The sequence below is a fragment of the Liolophura sinensis genome, chromosome 12, assembly GCF_032854445.1.
Source record: "Liolophura sinensis isolate JHLJ2023 chromosome 12, CUHK_Ljap_v2, whole genome shotgun sequence".
Taxonomy (NCBI): Eukaryota; Metazoa; Mollusca; class Polyplacophora; order Chitonida; family Chitonidae; genus Liolophura; species Liolophura sinensis.
In genome coordinates this window covers 19,143,856-19,166,725 of record NC_088306.1, presented here as the reverse complement: position 1 = coordinate 19,166,725, position 22,870 = coordinate 19,143,856, and the positions used below count along the sequence as shown (strand labels likewise).

Genomic DNA, 22,870 nt, shown 5'->3' with positions numbered 1-22,870 from the left:
TTTTCAGCTTCCCAGATAGCCCGAGTATTTTGTGGAACTATTTTGTTTTCGCCCAAGCCAGCGAGATAACGAGATCTTCAACTTTCGGGCTGTCCGGAGGAAACAAAATAAAGGTTTATTAATCACAAATGCTTCCAGACAACAGAAGATGTTAATGCTTACAAGTTAAAATCCACGGGGAACAAAAGGTATGCTGATTGAAGATTTGCTAACTTAATAGTGAAGCGCGTTACGCGAGTACTAAGTTTATCACGGATCAAATTTTCCCTAATTCCTCATCATGCTTTCAGCTTAACTTGGGATTAAGCTAGACGTCTATGTTAATTCAAGGCTTAATCCCTATCAACATGGTTGTAAACTTACCTGCACGATGCATTTCTTATCAACACGAAATCAAACCAGTTCCCCACGGGAAATATACACTAATTGATTAATTTTAAGAAAATCAATAAATAGATAAATTTCATGTGAATGTAATGTGCAACCTGATAAATATCTATAATCTATATTTAAATCCGCCTAAATCTTTTGTTAAAGTACTTGTCAGCTATATCAAGTATATAATTAAAAAATCATTTTAAAAAAATGCAAAAAAAGGCCACAGAAAGAGTCATGATTTGATTTGCTGAGGAAAAGGGGGTGGTTGGTATAGTAACTAAAACCATTCAATTGCCACATTTTCCCGTTGAAGAAACGGGTGTAAATTCCTGTACTTGAACACTGGCCAATATGCAATGCAATGAGAAGCATGAAGAGAGGAACATCGAATTACAAATTTCTACCTTTAAGTAAGAAGAGTTCTGGTATTTAATACAGGAAGATGGCAGCTTCCAAGAACAGACCTGGTCTATGTCACGTTGATGTCAAGTGACTGAAATGTTTGTAATTGGGCACACAAAAGAAAAATTACATTTTCTCCTTCTTAATAATGATAATTTGCAAAATGCAGCATTTTGGCAAGATGACAAATGCATTATTTATATTGTGCCCAGGCTGATAAACTTCCATGTTTGTGAAAATTGTGTGAAATGTGGCCAAACAGATCAGATTTCAAGACACAAAATTTTACACTTTTGCCATGTTCATTTTAAGATACAAACTTTTACACTTTGGCCATGTTCATTTTAAGATACAAAATTTTATACTTTTGCCATGTTCATTTTAAGATATTTTAAGATACAAAATTTTATACTTTTGCCATGTTCATCTTAAGATAAAATTTTTTACAAATGTTGCACGTATGCCGAAATCATTTTCAGCTGTGATAAACAGCTCTGTTAACTGATTTATTAATCAGTTAAATCTTTGAACTCTATCTTTCAACGAAGACCATTTAAGACCTGAGAATACAACACAAAAATCCACTGTCAACGGTCAACTTTTTTTGGGGGGGGGGGGATGTCACATCTGTTACAAATTTGTACTTGATTTTTTGATAATAAAATCACTTGCTTTCCTCATCTGAACAACTAATCCTGACTGTAGTTATTGCATTATTACTAGATAACGTTGACGGTCAATTGCTGATGGTTGCTTTTGATAAATCATCAATCTGCCGAAAGGACGTAGGCCCTTCACACAAAACCTCTGTCCGATTTGTCAGATCGCTCGGATCTGCCACCGAATTTCGTGCATCAAGGGGAGATAAATCTGTCTGCTCTGTCACTTCTTCGCTGGAATCAATACTAGTTACTTTACTAAATGCAGAAGTTTTGAACGTGCCAATTGAGGAATCCGAGTACAGAGAGCCCTGTGTTATCTGTGAAGAGTCCCGTGTCAGGTTTGCCTCACTAGGGCCAGCACTTTCACTTTCAGCCCTGGACAAAGAGTCTTGCTGGATCTGTGAATTACCACACTGATTGGCACTTTTAGCTTCACTTTCAGTCTGAGTGTGGGTGTGTTCTGAAGTCTGTGTACTACACTTTTGACCCAAAACATGACGAAACTCTGAGTCAAAAGATTCTTGAGCATTTTGTCTTTTCAGTTTATCTGGTGACCTAGGGTTCGGGGCATGCATTCCACCAGATTCTAATATTGTACGGGATTCATGAGTTCCGAACATCTCCACCACTGTATTATTTGCGGCATACAATTTTTCTCCAGACAATAATTCCTCAGGCGCAGAATTTTGAGCTTTGAAAAATTCATCATCGGACGCCTTGAAAATGTCTTCATAATTTTTCTCTACCTCACAGCTACCCTGTCCACTGTGATTATTTTCAAACTTTTTCTGCATGCTTGGCGACCATGTGGATTTTGAATTCAAATTTTCAACCCAGGCCTGGCTGGAGTTTCCAGTCATCGCACGACTCTCTTGCATCAGCTGCTCCAGCATCTGTTCCTCGTGTCCATGGCGATCATTAAGATCATTTCCACGGCCTTCACAGAGGTCGTTTCCATGGTTACCACTAAGCAGGCCATCCTTGGAATGAGTGTTGTTGGTGTCAACACTGACTTGACGGCCAGCCATGTTCACAGAGGGATGGATAGGTTTTTGTACGGTGTCACTACAAAAACACAGAAAATAAAAAGTTCACAATTTAAATCTGTACATATCCCTATTTCCCACATCATTCCTGTACACTGCATATTTTGTATGTATGTATGTAACCTTGGGGTATAATGTTGTACTTACCGCATATTTGTAAATACTTCTGCTTTCACTTTCACTTTGAAAGAGATACAGAATCATCACTGACTAGCTGGCTAAGAGATAGGCAAGCCCAGGCTATGTTACGGAAAGGCTGAATGTTAGGTATGGCACATTTATTCAAGCGTGTCCAAAGCTGCTGGATTTAGTCTATCTCCGATGCTGAATTTCAACAAGGACACATTTTTATACGGTATCAACAAAAAAACACAGAAAACGAAAAACTCCCCTCAATCCATACACTTCAGTACATTCCAGATCATTCCTGTAAGCTGCATATTTTGTAAATACTTCCACTACTTTAACGTTAAGCATATATCAACATCCAATGTACATAACACAAAGTCATCAAACCCTTCAGAAATGTGTGAATGAAACTGACAAATACAAACTTACTACTTGACGCCCAGTCGGAGCTCCAGCAATGACTTGAGGTTGTGTAGCGTCAGACGAAGATCTTGTGTGCCTAGGCCAAACTGATATCTCAGCTAGTCACAACAGAAACACAAAAAATCACATGAATCGAGAAAAACAAGGCTTCTGGAAATATTTGACAGGTGTTCCAGGACATACTCAAGAACGTGTTACTTCTACAACGCCTGCCAGCATTACAGTGGGAAGAAACCGGGCAGAGCCAAGGGGACACTCCACAGGTTGCTAGCAGACCTTCCCATTTACCACCAAAGAGGATCTTCCACCTTGAGCTGTCAAAATAAATCACTTTGACCACAACCGAATGAAAAACAGCCATAATTTTGTTGAAAATGGATGGAACAACGCAACAGGCCATGTTCTAAGCTTCTGTCGATGTGATGAACCATTTTGAAAAATAATTCTCGAGAATTCGCCAAAAGGCGAACTTAATATGTAACTTGTCATGGTGAAGAACTGTAACAAATTTCATTTTTATACACAATTCATCAAAAAAAAAAAAAAAGTCCGGACAGACGGCGGACGAACACATAAACAGGTGCAAACCCGTAGTGCTATACAAAACTTTTGTTCGGCTCTATTATAGGACAGGATGTAAAGTGAGACGGTTCAAAGTTCTACAGGACTACATTCTTTCAGCTTAAAAAATGCATATGTAAGTATATAAAATAGTTATAAAAGTATAATTTAATATGTAATTCACATTTAGGACCTACTCATCATCATGTGACTGAAAAATTGTTAAGTACGACGTTAAACCCCAAGCACTCACTCACTCACTCAAGGACTTACCTGGCTTATATTTTTGTTCAAGAGGTAGACACCATAGTGAAATTGGATCCTGTCCTTGCTTTTGCCATACAAAACAAACCTAAAACAGTACAGAAATTATATATTTGTCATTTAAAAAATTCATTAAAATGCTCCAACGAACTCTGGCAAGAAAAATAATTTATATTTAAATGATGGCCTTACATTTCAAAATTGGTATAAACAGACTATCACTTACAGCTGCAGCCGCCAATAATGACTGTCATTTATATCAGAGATTGTAATATGAATGATTGAGAAGAGTGTACAAGCTTTCTCTTTCTTTTTCAGCTAGACTGGATATAATGCCATCTTTTTCAGCTAGTTTGGATATGATGTAATCTTGGATAAAATGTAATCTTTTTCAGCTGGTTTGGATATAACGTAATCTTTTTCAGCTAATTTGGATATGAAGTAGTCTTAGATATAATGTGATCTTTTTCAGCCAGTTTGGATATAATGTTATCTTGTGTACAGCAATGGCTGACCTTCATACCAGAGATTAAAACATGCATGGAGATCGAGAAGAATGTGCAAACTTACATTCTGTCTTTGTCAGCCAGTTTGGATATAATGTGATCTCGTATAACAGACTTGGATCCTCGATGTTCTAGCGGGTACCAAAGGGGTGTGTCTAGAAACTCTGACATCATCACAACCATGTGACAGGTGTAACCCAGGGCAACAGCTATACTGCTATCATCATGACCTGAATGTAAAGAGAAAAAGGCAAAATCTCAAACTAATATGAGTTTAGAAAAAGGCAAAATCTCAAACTGATATGACTGAAAAAACGATGTGCTCTTTTATGAGTTTCCCACAACGGAATCTATAAGATCAAGGATGAACTTAAACAAATATATTCCTTATTCCTTTAATTTATTGGTGTTTTATGCTGATATTTTAATCGTATTCAGGGAAGAAAAATCTTTTAAAACAAAATCAGCAGAGTTTCTTCTTACTGGCTGACCCCCACATTTAGTCAAATGTTTTGGCCATTTTGATCAACGATTACATACTGTGAAAATCCTGATCCTGCATACTGTTTTTGTAGAGAGGTCATCTGCCAGACCACACACATAAAATTATAGGTTACTGAGTTCTATTTTGGTGTGGCCCGAAAGCGTGAACAAGCTCGCAAGTTTGCGCTCCCACAAAGGAAAAAAAAATAGATTAAGTCCACATGACCAATAACATATCCAATAACCTATTTATTATACACCAAAAATAAATCAATTAAACTATGTGTATGGAGCAAACTTTAGATAGCAAACTAAAAATAGTAATTTTTATAAATTTCGAAAGAATATGTAGAGAGTCGGTTTGCAGTAACGTCACCTTATGAACACTGCCCTTCAATGTGAATAAATAAATGTTGCTATGAATGGCCTTTGAAACACATACTGCGTTTTGAACCACACAATCACCACAATGTTCAAAGACAGGCAAAAGGTGTGAAAACTGTGTAATAAAAACCCACATTACACAAGCTTGCCAGAAGGTATGTGTGGGTAAAGAGTAGCGTTTCCTTCAATTATTTATTATTTGCTTGGTGTTTTTTACGCAGTACTCAAGAATATTTCACTTATATGATGGCGGCAAGTATTATGGTGGGTGGAAACCCGGCAGAGACCAGCAGAAACCCACGACCATCTGCAGGTTGCTCACAGACCTCATTGGTGTATGTATCATAGGAAGTCAAATGACACAACACAAACTGTCATAGGTACATGTAGCGACATCACCTGGGGTTATTGTGCATGACAGCTTGGGTCCAATCATCATCATGAAGTGACTGCGCTACATTGTATAGGTTGACGATCTGTCTGGAGGAATTTCAGTTTGACATGCGTTAGAGCCACCACCCTGCGAAGGTATCCTGCTGCCATCTAACGTATAATGTAGACACCAACAGAGCCAGGATTGGACTCGAACACATGATTAATACACATGAAAATTTTACTCTGTAACCTGTATTAAAAGTTGAATGGGAAAGCCAGTTTTGAGGGCGTTACCTACCATGAAACTCTTCTGCATTAGGGAGCTTAACCCCACATATTGTATGATCTTGGCTATCTGGCATCTGCAAAAAAAAAAAACAACAACAAAATGAAATATAATTGCCGAAAAGTCACCTCGAGGAAATGGATAGAAACATGCAGCTTCATACTGGTCAACTGTTGGGAAACTTTCAGCCATTAGTAAGTTCACAACTGAATCAGCAAGATATGGATACAAACATGCAGCCTCATATTGGTCAAGGGTTGGGGAAACTTTCAGCCATTAGTAAGTTCACAACTGAATCAGCAAGATATGGATACGAACATGCAGCCTGATACTGGTCAAAGGTTGGGAAACTTTCAGCCATTAGTAAGTTCATAAGTGAATAAGAAAGAGATGGTTACGAACAAGCAGTCTCATTCTGGTCAAGGGTTGGGAAACTTTTAGCCATTAGTAAGTTCACAACTGAATCAGCAAGATATGGATACGAACATGCAGCCTCATACTGGTCAACGGTTGGGGAAACTTTCAACCATTAGTAAGTTCACAACTGAATCAGCACGATATGGATACGAACGTGCAGCCTCATTCTGGTCAAGGGTTGGGAAACTTTTAGCCATTAGTAAGTTCACAACTGAATCAGCACGATATGGATACGAACGTGCAGCCTCATATTGGTCAAAGGTTGGGGAAACTTTCAGACATTAGTAAGTTCACAACTGAATCAGCACGATATAGATACGAACGTGCAGCCTCATATTGGTCAATGGTTGGGAAACTTTCAGCCATTAGTAAGTTCACAACTGAATCAGCAAGATATGGATACGAACGTGCAGCCTCATACTGGTCAAGGGTTGGGAAACTTTCAGCCATTAGTAAGTTCACAACTGAATCAGCACGATATGGATACGAACGTGCAGCCTCATACTGGTCAAAGGTTGGGAAACTTTCAGCCATTAGTAAGTTCACAACTGAATCAGCACGATATGGATACGAACGTGCAGCCTCATACTGGTCAAAGGTTGGGAAACTTTCAGCCATTAGTAAGTTCACAACTCAATCAGCAAGATATGGATACGAACGTGCAGCCTCATACTGGTCAAGGGTTGGGAAACTTTCAGCCATTAGTAAGTTCACAACTGAATCAGCAAGATATGGATACAAACATGCAGCCTCATATTGGTCAAGGGTTGGGAAACTTTCAGCCATTAGTAAGTTCACAACTGAATCAGCACGATATGGATACGAACGTGCAGCCTCATACTGGTCAAAAGTTGGGGAAACTTTCAGCCATTAGTAAGTTCACAACTGAATCAGCAAGATATGGATACGAACGTGCAGCCTCATACTGGTCAAAAGTTGGGGAAACTTTCAGCCATTAGTAAGTTCACAACTGAATCAGCACGATATGGATACGAACGTGCAGCCTCATACTGGTCAAAGGTTGGGAAACTGTCAGCCATTAGTAAGTTCACAACTGAATCAGCAAGATATGGATACGAACATGCAGCCTCATATTGGTCAAGGGTTGGGAAACTTTCAGCCATTAGTAAGTTCACAACTGAATCAGCAAGATATGGATACGAACGTGCAGCCTCATACTGGTCAAAGGTTGGGAAACTTTCAGCCATTAGTAAGTTCATAAGTGAATAAGCAAGATATGGATACGAACATGCAGCCTCATATTGGTCAAGGGTTGAGAAACTTTCAGCCATTAGTAAGTTCACAACTGAATCAGCAAGATATGGATACGAACATGCAGCCTCATATTGGTCAAGGGTTGGGAAACTTTCAGCCATTAGTAAGTTCACAACTGAATCAGCAAGATATGGATAAGAACATGCAGCCTCATATTGGTCAAGGGTTGGGAAACTTTCAGCCATTAGTAAGTTCACAACTGAATCAGCACGATATGGATACGAACGTGCAGCCTCATATTGGTCAACGGTTGGGAAACTTTCAGCCATTAGTAAGTTCACAACTGAATCAGCATGATATGGATACAAACATGCAGCCTCATACTGGTCAAAGGTTGGGGAAACTTTCAGCCATTAGTAAGTTCACAACTGAATCAGCATGATATGGATACGAACGTGCAGCCTCATACTGGTCAAAGGTCGGGGAAACTTTCAGCCATTAGTAAGTTCACAACTGAATCAGCACGATATGGATACGAACGTGCAGCCTCATACTGGTCAAAGGTCGGGGAAACTTTCAGCCATTAGTAAGTTCACAACTGAATCAGCACGATATGGATACGAACGTGCAGCCTCATATTGGTCAACAGTTGGGGAAACTTTCAGCCATTAGTAAGTTCACAACTGAATCAGAAAGATATGGATACGAACGTGCAGCCTCATACTGGTCAAAGGTTGGGAAACTTTCAGCCATTAGTAAGTTCATAAGTGAATAAGCAAGATATGGATACGAACATGCAGCCTCATATTGGTCAAGGGTTGAGAAACTTTCAGCCATTAGTAAGTTCTCAACTGAATCAGCAAGATATGGATACGAACATGCAGCCTCATATTGGTCAACGGTTGGGAAACTTTCAGCCATTAGTAAGTTCACAACTGAATCAGCAAGATATGGATAAGAACATGCAGCCTCATACTGGTCAAGGGTTGGGAAACTTTCAGCCATTAGTAAGTTCACAACTGAATCAGCATGATATGGATACGAACGTGCAGCCTCATACTGGTCAAAGGTTGGGGAAACTTTCAGCCATTAGTAAGTTCACAACTGAATCAGCAAGATATGGATAAGAACATGCAGCCTCATATTGGTCAGAGGTTGGGGAAACTTTCAGCCATTAGTAAGTTCACAACTGAATCAGCACGATATGGATACGCACGTGCAGCCTCATACTGGTCAAAGGTCGGGGAAACTTTCAGCCATTAGTAAGTTCACAACTGAATCAGCACGATATGGATACGAACGTGCAGCCTCATATTGGTCAAAGGTTAGGGAAACTTTCAGCCATTAGTAAGTTCACAACTGAATCAGCAAGATATGGATACGAACGTGCAGCCTCATACTGGTCAAGGGTTGGGAAACTTTCAGCCATTAGTAAGTTCACAACTGAATCAGCACGATATGGATACGAACGTGCAGCCTCATACTGGTCAAAGGTTGGGAAACTTTCAGCCATTAGTAAGTTCACAACTGAATCAGCACGATATGGATACGAACGTGCAGCCTCATACTGGTCAAAGGTTGGGAAACTTTCAGCCATTAGTAAGTTCACAACTGAATCAGCACGATATGGATACGAACGTGCAGCCTCATATTGGTCAAGGGTTGGGAAACTTTCAGCCATTAGTAAGTTCACAACTGAATCAGCACGATATGGATACGAACATGCAGCCTCATACTGGTCAAAAGTTGGGGAAACTTTCAGCCTTTAGTAAGTTCACAACTGAATCAGCAAGATATGGATACGAACGTGCAGCCTCATACTGGTCAAAAGTTGGGGAAACTTTCAGCCATTAGTAAGTTCACAACTGAATCAGCAAGATATGGATACGAACGTGCAGCCTCATACTGGTCAAAGGTCGGGGAAACTTTCAGCCATTAGTAAGTTCACAACTGAATCAGCACGATATGGATACGAACGTGCAGCCTCATACTGGTCAAAAGTTGGGGAAACTTTCAGCCATTAGTAAGTTCACAACTGAATCAGCACGATATGGATACGAACGTGCAGCCTCATACTGGTCAAATGTCGGGGAAACTTTCAGCCATTAGTAAGTTCACAACTGAATCAGCACGATATGGATACGAACGTGCAGCCTCATACTGGTCAAAGGTTGGGAAACTTTCAGCCATTAGTAAGTTCACAACTGAATCAGCACGATATGGATACGAACGTGCAGCCTCATACTGGTCAAAGGTCGGGGAAACTTTCAGCCATTAGTAAGTTCACAACTGAATCAGCACGATATGGATACGAACGTGCAGCCTCATACTGGTCAAATGTCGGGGAAACTTTCAGCCATTAGTAAGTTCACAACTGAATCAGCACGATATGGATACGAACGTGCAGCCTCATACTGGTCAAAGGTTGGGAAACTTTCAGCCATTAGTAAGTTCACAACTGAATCAGCACGATATGGATACGAACGTGCAGCCTCATACTGGTCAAAGGTCGGGGAAACTTTCAGCCATTAGTAAGTTCACAACTGAATCAGCACGATATGGATACGAACGTGCAGCCTCATATTGGTCAAGGGTTGGGAAACTTTCAGCCATTAGTAAGTTCACAACTGAATCAGCACGATATGGATACGAACGTGCAGCCTCATACTGGTCAAAAGTTGGGGAAACTTTCAGCCATTAGTAAGTTCACAACTGAATCAGCACGATATGGATACGAACGTGCAGCCTCATACTGGTCAAAGGTCGGGGAAACTTTCAGCCATTAGTAAGTTCACAACTGAATCAGCACGATATGGATACGAACGTGCAGCCTCATACTGGTCAAAGGTTGGGAAACTTTCAGCCATTAGTAAGTTCACAACTGAATCAGCACGATATGGATACGAACGTGCAGCCTCATACTGGTCAAAGGTTGGGAAACTTTCAGCCATTAGTAAGTTCACAACTGAATCAGCACGATATGGATACGAACGTGCAGCCTCATATTGGTCAAGGGTTGGGAAACTTTCAGCCATTAGTAAGTTCACAACTGAATCAGCACGATATGGATACGAACGTGCAGCCTCATATTGGTCAAGGGTTGGGAAACTTTCAGCCATTAGTAAGTTCACAACTGAATCAGCACAATATGGATACGAACGTGCAGCCTCATACTGGTCAAAAGTTGGGGAAACTTTCAGCCATTACTGTAATTCTTTAACCTTTTCACATTTTTTACAAGGTGATCATTCAAGCAAATTCTGAGGTCATTATTCTGTGCAGACTGACAAAATTGAAACTGGCCAAACCCACCATTGTAGTTCTGTCTCCATAATCATATTAAAAACATGAATCAAAGGCACTGACAGTTACTGTTTCATATATGAAAAAGGTTGAGGAATTAGAATAGTTCCAAAGTAAGTCACAGTCACTGGTAAACCAATAACCACATTTTCTACAGTAAACCCAGCATCTATACACTCTCTTCATAATGGACAGCAATGTCACACCTTGGAAGTTGTAAACAATAAAAAAAAAAAAGATTTAAACTTTGACAAAAAAGAAGTACTCTTATTTATTTATCTGATTGGTGTTTCACGCTATACCCAGTAATATTTCACTTATACGACAGCGACGAGGGAGGAAACCAGGTAGAGAGAAGTACTCTTTAAGCGGTTAAAAAAGGTCAAAGTATTTTCCATCGGTCGAACTGTAGTGAAAAGTTAAAAATCCAGAATCTATTTAATTCTAAGCTTAGCCAACATCAAATTTATTTTGTTTTTCCCTGGAAAATATTAAAAAATGGAAAAAATATAAAACTGAAAAGTCACCTTTTCATTTTGTCCAGTCAAAAATGGTGGGATTTTTCACATTTTCCACAAATAAGATGATTTTCAAGTTTTATTTTCACATCCACCTTCAGCATTTAAGCATGTTTATTCTCCATGTAATACAACAATTCACATTGGCGTGGCCTTATCACACTTTGAGCAATCGGGCTCTTACCTCTTTGATGGGGTAGATGTAAGTAGCCAATTCTTCTATAAGTTGCTTCCGTCTCATGTTTAATTGAGCATTAGTCTTCACAAGCGTTTCCCTAAAAAACAGAAGACAGCAAAGGAAAACAAGGCATTTAAAGTATACTGGATAGCTCACCTGGTTTTATTTGTCATCTTCTGATAATGAAGATGACAATTCTGATACTGAAGATGACAATTAAAAAGTTATTTTTTTTTGCTACACAATACTTCGACAAAATTTAATTTATCAACTTAAGATAAGATCACAAATAAAATTTTGTCGAAATATTGAAACGTCAAAATATGCAACCTTTTTCCGAGCAAAAATGCTTAATAGCTTATTACATTATGCTAAGCTTATTGGTGCATCAACATGTTTCTGTTTTGTTTTTTTTTCATAGCAACACAAACTGACTGAGTAGTCTGACTTACCTCGTAACGATATGTTGCTGTTTCCCATGCAACAATTCCTCTCTCTGGTTTGACATGGCTGTAAAGTTTTCCTTTAGTTCCAAGCCTGCATGTTAAATAAAGCATTTTTATTTTATTGGCTGAGCAAATACATATAATCCATCTAGACACTCTTGAGCTGTCATCGCAGTTCAATATGTGTAACCATGAAGTAAGTCAACCTGGTGAAAACCTATGAAAACGAAACTAAAATGATTTATTTATGTCACTAAAGATGCAAGCTTTATAAAACTGTACAAATCATTTCTAAAAATGTCATATATCTCCCAAAGTGTTTTGAAGTATAGGCTGCATAGGCGGCTGAAAAGGCTGATTTATTTATTTATTTGATTTGTGTTTTATGCCGTACTCAAGAATATTTCACTTATATCACAGCGGCCAGCATTATGATGGGAGGAAACCGGGCAGAGCCTGGTGGAATCCCATGACCATCCGCAGGTTGCTGGGGCAGGAGAGGAAGCCAGCATGAGCTGGACTTGAACTCACAGCGACCGCATTGGTGAGAGGCTCCTGGGTTATTACGCTGCTCTAGCGCGGTAACCAACTGAGCCACAGAGGCCCCTGAAAAGGTTGAAGAATTTGATTTATCTATTTATTTCATTGGTGTTTTACTCAAGATTCTCACTGGGGAAATCCACTACCATCCGCATGTTGCTGAGAGACCTTCCCACGTACTGCCGGAGAGGAAGCCAACATGAGTTGGACTTGAACTCACAGCGACTACATTGGTGAGAGGCTACTGGGTCATTACACTGCGCTAGCACACTAACTGAAGAATTTGAATATTTACTGTCAAAATGCATAGCGCCCATTTATGAAGGCTAAATAATAAGTCTGTCACACAACCAAGTGCCTATTTTAATATGAAGCCTATGTAATAGGTCTGTCAGCCAACCCAGTACCTATTTATGAAGTTAATAAACTGAAATGCTGTAAACAAAACTTTAGGGTTCATAAATGCTCTTCTGGACAAAAGTCACTTCCTGGTTTAATGGTTACTTTAAAAGCTTCAACACAGAAGAGTTATGAGACCAACGTAAAATCATAAAAGTCGTGGGAAGTTGGCAGGAAGTGAGCAGTTGTATTTTGCTCTGGCAAATGGAGCATTAAAACTGTGAACAGATTTATTTATTTATTTATTTGATTGGTGTTTTACACTGAGTTCAAGAATATTTCACTTATATGACGTCGGCCAGCATAATAGTGAGAGGAGAGCCTGCTGAGCCCGGAGGAAACACACGACCATTCGCAGGTTGCTGGAAGACCCTCCCACATACCCGTGAACAGAGAAAGTGATCTAGCGTTGTGAACTCGGTGATAAGTGATAAACAGTGACACTTCTTTCATGTTTTTATATGCCACGTAACTGAAGAACTGAGCTTTCCTGGCGTCTGGGAAACCAGCAAGTCCAGGGTAAACCATGTTAGGTTACTGCCAAGCTTTCCTGTGTATGACGTACAGAATTGCACATCGTACTTGCGGAAAACAAACGCTTTGCAACAAACTTAAGACTGCGTTACTGGCCTCAGTAGCACTCTCAATTGACCATGAACAGTGAGAACAAGGAAAATCTACAAATTCCATGACCATGCTCAGGATTGAACCTCCACCCCTTGTAATTCATGGTTAGGACATGTGCACCTTACTCGCTCAGATACATTCCCCACCTACCACCCATCCCTCTCCAGACAGGCAGAACAAGCTTTACGAGAAGCAATGCGGAGAACTTACCCCTCAGTTTGAGAAGGTTTCTCTGCCGATCATGCCGGTCTTTATCACACTGAAGCTGTGTCGTTTGCCACTGGAGCTCTCCTCTCAACTGATTCACCTTCAATAACAATTCCTCTCTCTCCGACAGCTGGAAAGACAAGACAATTTGGAAACTCTGATGAAACTGGTTATTGAATACCTCACAGATTTCTTTCTTCTTGTGGACAAAAATAGCACACAGTTGACTTACTTTTCACTCTAACTCATGGAAAGAAATTCTGCTTGATGACTCTAGGACATAAACAAGCAATTCTCTGTCGCAAGTGCAAAAACCTGAGAGCCCCAATTCTTTCATTTAAATAAGGAAATCAAGTTGAGCCCAGTGTAAACAACCACCCAATATTTAACTTCGTTATTTCAAGTTAAACAACAGTTTTACTTATATATGAAACCAGCGGGTGATTGTGGGTTTCCCCCGGCCTGTGCTTGGTTTCCTGCCACCAAAAGGCTGGCCGCCATCGTATAAGTGAAATATTCTTGAGTACGGTGCAAAACACCATCTCAAGTCAATAAATATTTATATATTATTGCTTTTTGTTTACTGTCATACACAAAAATCTTTCACTTACGCAATGGCGGTCAGTTTCAAGAGCGGAGGAAACCAGTGACAAAGCTCAGGTGATTGAGCCCTCGGTGATAACAGTACCAATTAGATCTATCTGCATCAAAGGGTTAAATTAACAAAGGAAAACTGAGCTGTAAATGAGTAGGACATGTACCTTGGAGGATGTTTCCTGAGAGGCCAAAAGCTTGTCCTCAATAGACCTGTGGACTCTCCTCACCGTGACCTGAGTCTGACGAATTGCCCGCAGAACCGTGTGGATCCTAGAGCAAAATGCAACATGAAAAAAAACTCTCATATAAAGGCCATCTTATAAGGTGTTTTTATTAGGCACAATGCAACCAGCCTATCAAAAAAGAGCCTCACTCTGAAGCTTTTATTTGCATTTTGGTTTAAATAATTTTTCATTTTTCTCATGATTTTAATTTCTTTAAAATCCCTATCTTTTTGATTTTTGTCAAGTATTTCTGGATGCTAGCGTACACTGATGAACATTCTTTTTATATGGACCAGAATGGGTTTTCTGAATACTTACAGTATTACTCTGTCCAGAAGGGTTGAAATTGACTTTAATTTGACTGTCAATTTATGTTTTGCATTTTATCAGCAAACATTTTACTCTACGGTGAATCATTCTAATGAACCTGGTAAGTTGAACAACCTTCCAGCGTAAGATGGCAGAAATATTGCTGTTGCTCTATTTATCCATACTTTTGATCAATAACAGCAAATTTCAAAACAAAGACTGACACACGTATCATGTACTAGAATCTATAGTTATGCGTTATCTGGATAATCGGGAACGTACCTGGCAAGGGAGCTAACTCCATAGGAATTGTGCACGGTCATCTGATCCACTCTGATTGAAGGTTGTCGAGACTCGTTATTCGCCTCAGATGATGGCTGCAATTTGTAAGATTAACTGATAGATTGATAGATTGATTGATTATTGCTTCATGGCATTCTCAAGTATTTTTCACTTATAGTTACAAGAAAAACTGTGATGAGTTTTATGCGTGGAAGAAATTGGTGTGCCCAAGGAAGTTTGGTAAGTTAATGACAAACTTTTCCATATGTGTGATGGAACAGACAGACTGCACAAACAGCCTCACAATCATCACTGAATGCTTACTGTCACAAGCAGTGAGTGCAGAGAAATCTACACACTACCTCTCCAAGGCCGGTTTTAAACCCGCAGCTCAAGTGTTTCAGCCAATGAAAGACAAGCGCTTCCAACCAATAGACCATCACCTGCACCCAAAATTTTATTGAGACACTCTTACTGACCTCACAAGCAACAATCTCTAACGCTGTCAAACAAATGTTTTAAAAGGAAACCTTTAAATGAGGTTACAGCAAAAGTAGCATCATTTGTATCACAATATAAAATCTTATTTACTTCTTTACTTGGAGTGGTTTTGATGCTGTATGTTCTCTTTATAAACTATATTTCTTATAAACTTCAAGCATTCGGCTGCACTTTAATCAGTCGCTCATCAGATTTTTTTTTTTTTTTTTTTTTTTTTTTTTTTTGATTGGTGTTTTACGCTGTACTCAAGAATATTTCACTTATACGACGGCGGCCAGCATTATGGTGGGTGGAAACCGGACAGAGCCCGGAGGAAACCCACGACCATCCGCAGGTTGCTGACAGACCTTCTCACGTACGGCCGGAGAGGAAGCCAGCATGAGCTGGACTTGAACTCACAGCGACCGCATTGGTGAGAGACTCCTGGGTCATTACGCTGCGCTAGCGCTTTAACCGACTGAGCCACGGAGGCCCCCGCTCATCAGAAAAAAATTAAAAAAGAAAAAAATGAGGACAGTTTCATACAAAGTTTTCAAGCCTGTTTCCAATGAGGCTTATGTATTTTAGCGATACTCCTTCACTTTAAATCAGAACATTACATTCAGTTACCTGTTGTAGTCTTCTGGACTCAGATAGCATCGTGAAGTATTTCTCAAAGAGTCCAAACACAAGTGAATTGGCAGCAAACTTCATTCCATCCTTCTGCAACTGCAGTGATTTATTCATTTACTAAACTGGAGTTACATGTCACACTAGTAGAAATTATTTATTTCTTCAACAGCTTTAATTATAGATAAGGAAGTTGAAGTAAATGCATAAACATTTTACAAATAGCATCATGCTTTCATTATCATAAAGGTTTTTGTGTACAAATCAAGCTACATGAATGACAGATTTATTTATTTATCTGACTGGTGTTTTACGCCGTACTCAAGAATATTTCACTTATACGACACCGGTCAGCATTATGGTGGGAGGAAACTCGGCAGAGTCCGGGGAAATCCACAAACAGCCACAGGTTGCTGGCAGACCTTCCCACACAGAAGGAATCTCAATATGTTTGTATACATGTATGCATGCATATATTTATGTAAGTATCATAATGCATGCATGTGTATGTCAGTCCTTTAATTTCCTTCAAAACTGATCGTCAGAATTAGATACCTGCCAGATTACGCTTAGTAACCCAGGAAGTACAGTGTTCAGAGTTTGAAAATTTTGTAATGTACATGCCAAATTAGCAATGGTAATATCAAATTGGCAATGATGGCATCACAAGCAGGTACTAAACTAGCCAAATCAAACACTCACCTTTTCTGTGAGGAAAACGAGACCAGAGAAGTGTACCTGCCACTCTAACAACAGACGAAACTTCTTGTCATGGCCTCCCCACACCCGTACAACAACAACTGTGCCACTGTCAAGGATCTGTTCATTTATTTATTTGACTTATGAGACTTATTTCACATCGTCACACAATGTGTCCAAATCTGGTAGATGAGACATTGCATCATCAAACCAATGTGTCGGAGTCTAGAGGATGAGACACCCCATTATTAAACGAAATGTCCTAATCCGGAAGATGAGACACCCCAACATTATACAATGTGTCCAAATCCTGAAGATGAGACATCCCAACATTATACGATGTGTCCAAATGCGGAAGATGAGACATCCCAACATTATACAATGTGTCCAAATCCTGAAGATGAGACATCCCAACATTATACAGTGTGTCCAAATGCGGAAGATGAGACATCCCAACATTATACAATGTGTCCAAATCCGGAAGATGAGACATCCCAACACTATACAATGTGTCCAAATCCGGAAGATGAGACATCCCAACATCAAACAATGTGTCCAAATCAGGTAGATGAGGCACCAGATCATCAAACAATGTGTCTGAATGCGCCAGATGAGACACCCAATCATTAAACAATGTGTCCAAATCAGGTGGATGAGGCACACCATCATCAAACAATGTGTCCAAGTCCGGAGTATGAGACATCCCATCATCAAAGAAAATGTACAATTCCAGGAGATGAGAAACCCCATCATCAAACAATGTGTCCAAATCAGGTAGATGAGGCACCAGATCATCAAACAATGTGTCTGAATGCGCCGGATCAGACACCCAATCATCAAACAATGTGTCCAAATCAGGTAGATGAGACACCCAATCATCAAACAATGTGTCCAAATCACGTAGATGAGACACATCATCATCAAAAAATGTGTTTGAATCTTGCAGAAGGGACACCATCACCAGTGTCAAAAGTTAAAATTCACACTACACTAAAACCAAAATGTAAACATCCGATAAAACAGCCCATATAAACTCATATTTTACTGGTTCACAATTTGTTTTTGTAATTGTCTACTTCTTACTTAAAAGGCAGTTGGATTCAGGGATATAAGATACCTAACAGAACCTGAGAGAAAAATGAGACCAAATACGATTCCTATACACAACAGAAAGGATACACTTTGCAGCCATATCAACTTCTTCACCCAATCTAGAAAGGTCAAAGCTTTGCCAGCTGGGGTTCTGAAATACATGCCAACAATCATGATTAAAGGTAATTTAATAAAACAGACAGGGTCAATCATAAATCTGTGACGACACTGAATAAAGTTGGCAATAAAATGACCTCAACTATTGAACCTTGTTCTTTTCATCAAGCATTTTCTTTTTATATAGAATCTGCTTTCTTGTCGTACTGAAAAATATTTCATTTATAGAATAGTGTTCAGCTTTGTGGGTGGGGGGAAACCCGGCAGAGCCCTTAAACATGGGTATGAAAAGTGTATGAAACAGGGAGCTCAAATAGCACTACTGTTCTACTTTACCTATCCTCTTAGAAAGGTAGATGAAACCATGTAGCTGGCTAAACCTATAGTCAGAGTAAACACAGGTCTCTGTAGGTATCTAACAAAAATCCTAACCTATTGCTGCAGCCTAACCGGCTAACACTGGATACCAACAAGATCTCTCAAGTGAATTGCTAGAATTTTGATTTTTATGATCTGCATTACTGTCAAAAGAATTAATCAGCAGGTAAACTATAATCAATACAAGTAAAATAAGTAAAATTATGTACTAAAATACACAAACATAACTCACTTCACGCAAACAGTAGATTAATTCATACACTAATCAGATTAAAATGGGGGATGCTTCATTGATTTAAAACCCACTTTTATTATATCGACATTATTCATTTCTACACATGTTATCTGTGAAGTAAAAACTTACCAAGGAGCCAATAATCTTCTCACTGGTGTAGAATGCTGCAATGAACATAAAAAGCAAACATACATGAACACACACACATACATGAGTTAATAAAAACATGGCATCTTAACTACGGAACCATGTATAGAGAAATTTAACATTTACTTCATTCAAATGTAAGCGTGCAGACAAACTTAGTATTAGCAGTCTCTTGTTAAATAAAATTTGCTAACATACTCTACTTTTACATATAAATACATATTGCTACTTAAATGCAGGAACTTACATGTATCCCACTCACATACGTGGTATATATATATGTCAGACGACAGACTATTAAACACTGTCCACAAAAATAGTCTTCAACCCAGTAAAATGCATACGAAAGGTGGGATTCTATGGTAGTCTTTTCTGACCATATTGGGGCAATAGACGTCACATGAGGTTTTTATCACTTAACAAGCAGACTGCGGGACTTCATCATTCTAAATGCATATCATAAAAAGCTAAGAAGGCATTAGCCGAATGGACCATGAAACAAACTATTTCCAGCAGAGAATATGGATATGACGTCACATATAAAATCTCAGTCGGTACAGACTGCCACAGAATCTCACCTTCTAAAACCATTTTAAATTACTTGGCTGGAAGAATTCTAAATAAATAAATCAAAATACTTTCCTGGACAGTGTGTGATGGTCTTTTATCTGATATATACTTCATTTTAGTGTTTACTTTGCCTTCAAAGCATAGAAGGGACAGTGACCTTGCCAAATGAACACTGTGTACCATTGCTGTTATCATGAGAGGATGGATTTATTTATTTATTTATTTATTTGATTGGTGTTTTACGCCGTACTCAAGAATATTTCACTTATACGACGGTGACCAGATAAGGTGGGAGGAAACCGGGCAGAGCCCGGGGGAAACCCACAGTTTCTGACAGACCTTCCCATTTACGACCGGAGAGGAAGCCAGCATGAGCTGGACTTGAACTCACAACAACCGCATTGGTGAGAGACTCCTGGGTCATTAAGCTGTGCTAGCGCGCTAACTAACTGAGCCACGGAGGCCCCCATGAGAGGATGGACTTCGGATTGATGACAATAATGATGTGCCAAAATGCTGCATTTCCATTCTGTGCAATAATGTTCACTGTTATATGCTGAAATGTCACATGTTGACATGTTGACAGTTTCTCTGCAAAAACAAACTTGGTACTGATATAATCAGGTCTCTGGCTAAGCACCTCCTCGTATCTGCAGACGTTTCTTCTTGTGTCTTTTATACACTCTGGGCAAGTATGTGTCTTGTCTAAGGTGAATAATTATTCTTCAATACCCTAAATGACCATAAATTTTGTCCATGACTTAACTTGCTTATTTCTCCGGATTCTAAGAGTTCTACTGAGTTTAGAAAGGTTTTCTGATGTTTGGTTGGAACATGGGGTGATATTCTACTGGAAAATTGTAAGTTTCAGCCCCCCAAAAAAATATTTTGTGACATTTATTTGCCTCTAAAAATGCACTTTTTTGAGCGAAATTTCAAGTCATTTAGGGCACTACACATTTATGTTTCAGACATACTGTATATATTTTACCACATGTAATTTTGTACCATATCATGACATCATGGACCCACCTCTTGCCTTATTTCTATCATTGCAGTTTCAAGCCGTGTTCAAGAATATTTCACTTATACAACGGCAGCCAGCATTATGGTGGGAGGAAACAACTCACCTCTTGATTCAACATCTCTGTGTAGAGTGAAGTAAGTCTGTAGTTTGACCACATCTCTTCCCATGTAACCTTTACATACCAGGTTCCTCACGGCCAGAGACTTGAAATGGCGCAGTCGTCTCTACAAGTAAACAATTCCAGGGTGTATAATTCAGAATAAGAAATGAGCTCCATCAAAAGTACAGCCCTTATGTACCTTCCACTGGTGGCTAATTACATGGCCAACAGACCACTTCGGTGGCCTAATCGTTAGTGAAATCAGGAGACTCTGGATTAAACCCAGCTTGAGTCAGACCAAAGACTTTAAAAATGGTACTTGTTGTTGCTGTGCTTGGTGCTCGGCATACTGAGAGATTAGAGCATGGAAACCTGACTGGTAGGCCTGATGTCAGTATAATGTGACTGAGTGGGCATCATGTATGGGGTCTTCAAAATCATACTTCAGTGGTAGAAACATTTCAGTGTCATGGACTCGCCTGGTCACAAGAAAACATTGCATATGTCCCCAGACCAAATGACGTATCATTGCCATATGAATGAAAAATTGTCAAATACGACATTAAACCCCAAGCATTCATTCATTCACTCATTCAATGGCCACCGGACAAGTCATATCATCTCGAATCCCAAAGTTGCAAAGACAAAACAGGCCACCATACTGACCAAAGACTCAGTGGAGACTGTGGAGTCACTGATTTCCTCCCGGAAGGGAAAGGAACAACATGTAAGTGGATATCTGGAGGCAAATGCATCTGGAAACAAAGATGGTTAACCCACAATGCTGACAGCCTATTAATTTGGCGCCTAAGGGCTGGGAAAACTGTTATACAACAGCTTTTATCATGTGTTTGTTCTGTCTATACATATATTATACCAGTACATCAAAACTGGACAAGAATTTCTAAACACTGCTGATGCATGTTAATTGTCATCTAGTTGGCATTTACACCGCCCTATGCTAACGTAACACTACTCGCCGTATTTAAAAATTTGGTGATTTCTTGGCAAACAGTTGTCCAATTCTGACACATAAGGTATATCTATGTAAGGACAAGACCCGTCAATCTACATACAAGATCTTTTAAACTGATTTTACCAAGACTTACACCACAAACTCACACGCTATCAACTGACGGTCAGTCACCTTTTAGGCTGCCTCTTAAATTTGTGTATTTAAATGAACAACTCTGCAGTGTTCACTTCAATAAGCCCAACTGGCATTTCAGGGTTCTCACGAGTTCTCTCCCAACCTAATATAGATAAAGGAGGTCAGATTATTTGACGGTAGTTACTTGATGGAATGCACAAGTGTCTGTCGACTCGAAGACGCTGTTGGCACTAAACGTAAAATTACTTCTCTTGGCTGGGGTAGTCTGCGAGAGCCCCCATTCTGTCTTGGCTAAATCTGCGTGAACATCTGAGACCCCAGAAATGCCGATTGGTTTTTTTTTATTTATTTACTTATTTGATTGGTGTTTTCGCCGTACTCAGGAATATTTCACTTATGCGATGGCGTTCAGCATTATGGTGGGAGGAAACCGGGCAGTGCCCGGGGGAAACGCACAATCCATGACCGACCGGTTGGGCTTACTAACGTATGACATGTCATTAGCACACTGCAAACTGTCATCTGCTTTTGTAGTAATGGACACGGTTAAGTGGGGATCTGGGCTTGAGAAATTGTACCCTTCGCTACATGCATATGGTTCCAATTCCGCACTGGACACACCCGCTTAACAGCTGATCACTGTACCATGTATACGAAGCAGGGATCAATGTGCAGATCTATCAGCTGTCCCTAAGCTCAAATGAGTAAGACGGTTAGTCCTTCATTATATGTCTTTTTTGCGGGATTAAATTACTTGCCACCAAAAGACACTCCAGTCACCAAGAATGACCAGTTATACAAAAGCTGAAAAACAGTCAAGTGTCAGAATTAACAACAATAACAACACTAAGACGAACTCTGAGCACGGGGCGCAAACCTGTTGGGTAGGAAGATCGAACGGATTCAAAGGGATAGCTTTGTCTGGACTTGCCATCGTTGCAGAAATTATACTTGCTGTGAGGCCTAAATATTGCCGTGCGCCGAATGCGTGAAGTCAAACAAAGAATTTAAAGAATACATCCTATAGTAAAAGGGGGGTTGACCCCTTGCATTGGCTCCATCCACCATTTTCAGGAAATGTATCGTCTCGTCAATATCACGTGACCAATGCATTATTTGACTT

General features: G+C 39.6%; 1 protein-coding gene across 1 annotated transcript; it reads right to left on the bottom strand.

The window, feature by feature from the left end:
* Nucleotides 1-1,392: 1,392 nt before the first annotated feature.
* LOC135479260 (UV radiation resistance-associated protein-like) lies at nucleotides 1,393-22,789 on the bottom strand. Its single transcript, XM_064759072.1, has 16 exons — nucleotides 22,625-22,789; nucleotides 20,640-20,760; nucleotides 18,922-18,956; nucleotides 18,150-18,213; nucleotides 16,974-17,071; nucleotides 16,272-16,370; nucleotides 15,162-15,256; nucleotides 14,511-14,616; nucleotides 13,753-13,879; nucleotides 11,983-12,067; nucleotides 11,537-11,627; nucleotides 5,912-5,975; nucleotides 4,436-4,601; nucleotides 3,875-3,953; nucleotides 3,047-3,138; nucleotides 1,393-2,507 (listed from the first exon to the last, which is right to left on the bottom strand). Exons 1-16 carry the CDS (start codon nucleotides 22,679-22,681, stop codon nucleotides 1,517-1,519), a joined length of 2,370 nt encoding a protein of 789 aa, XP_064615142.1. The 5' UTR covers nucleotides 22,682-22,789; the 3' UTR covers nucleotides 1,393-1,516.
* Between the last annotated feature and the right edge of the window lie 81 nt (nucleotides 22,790-22,870).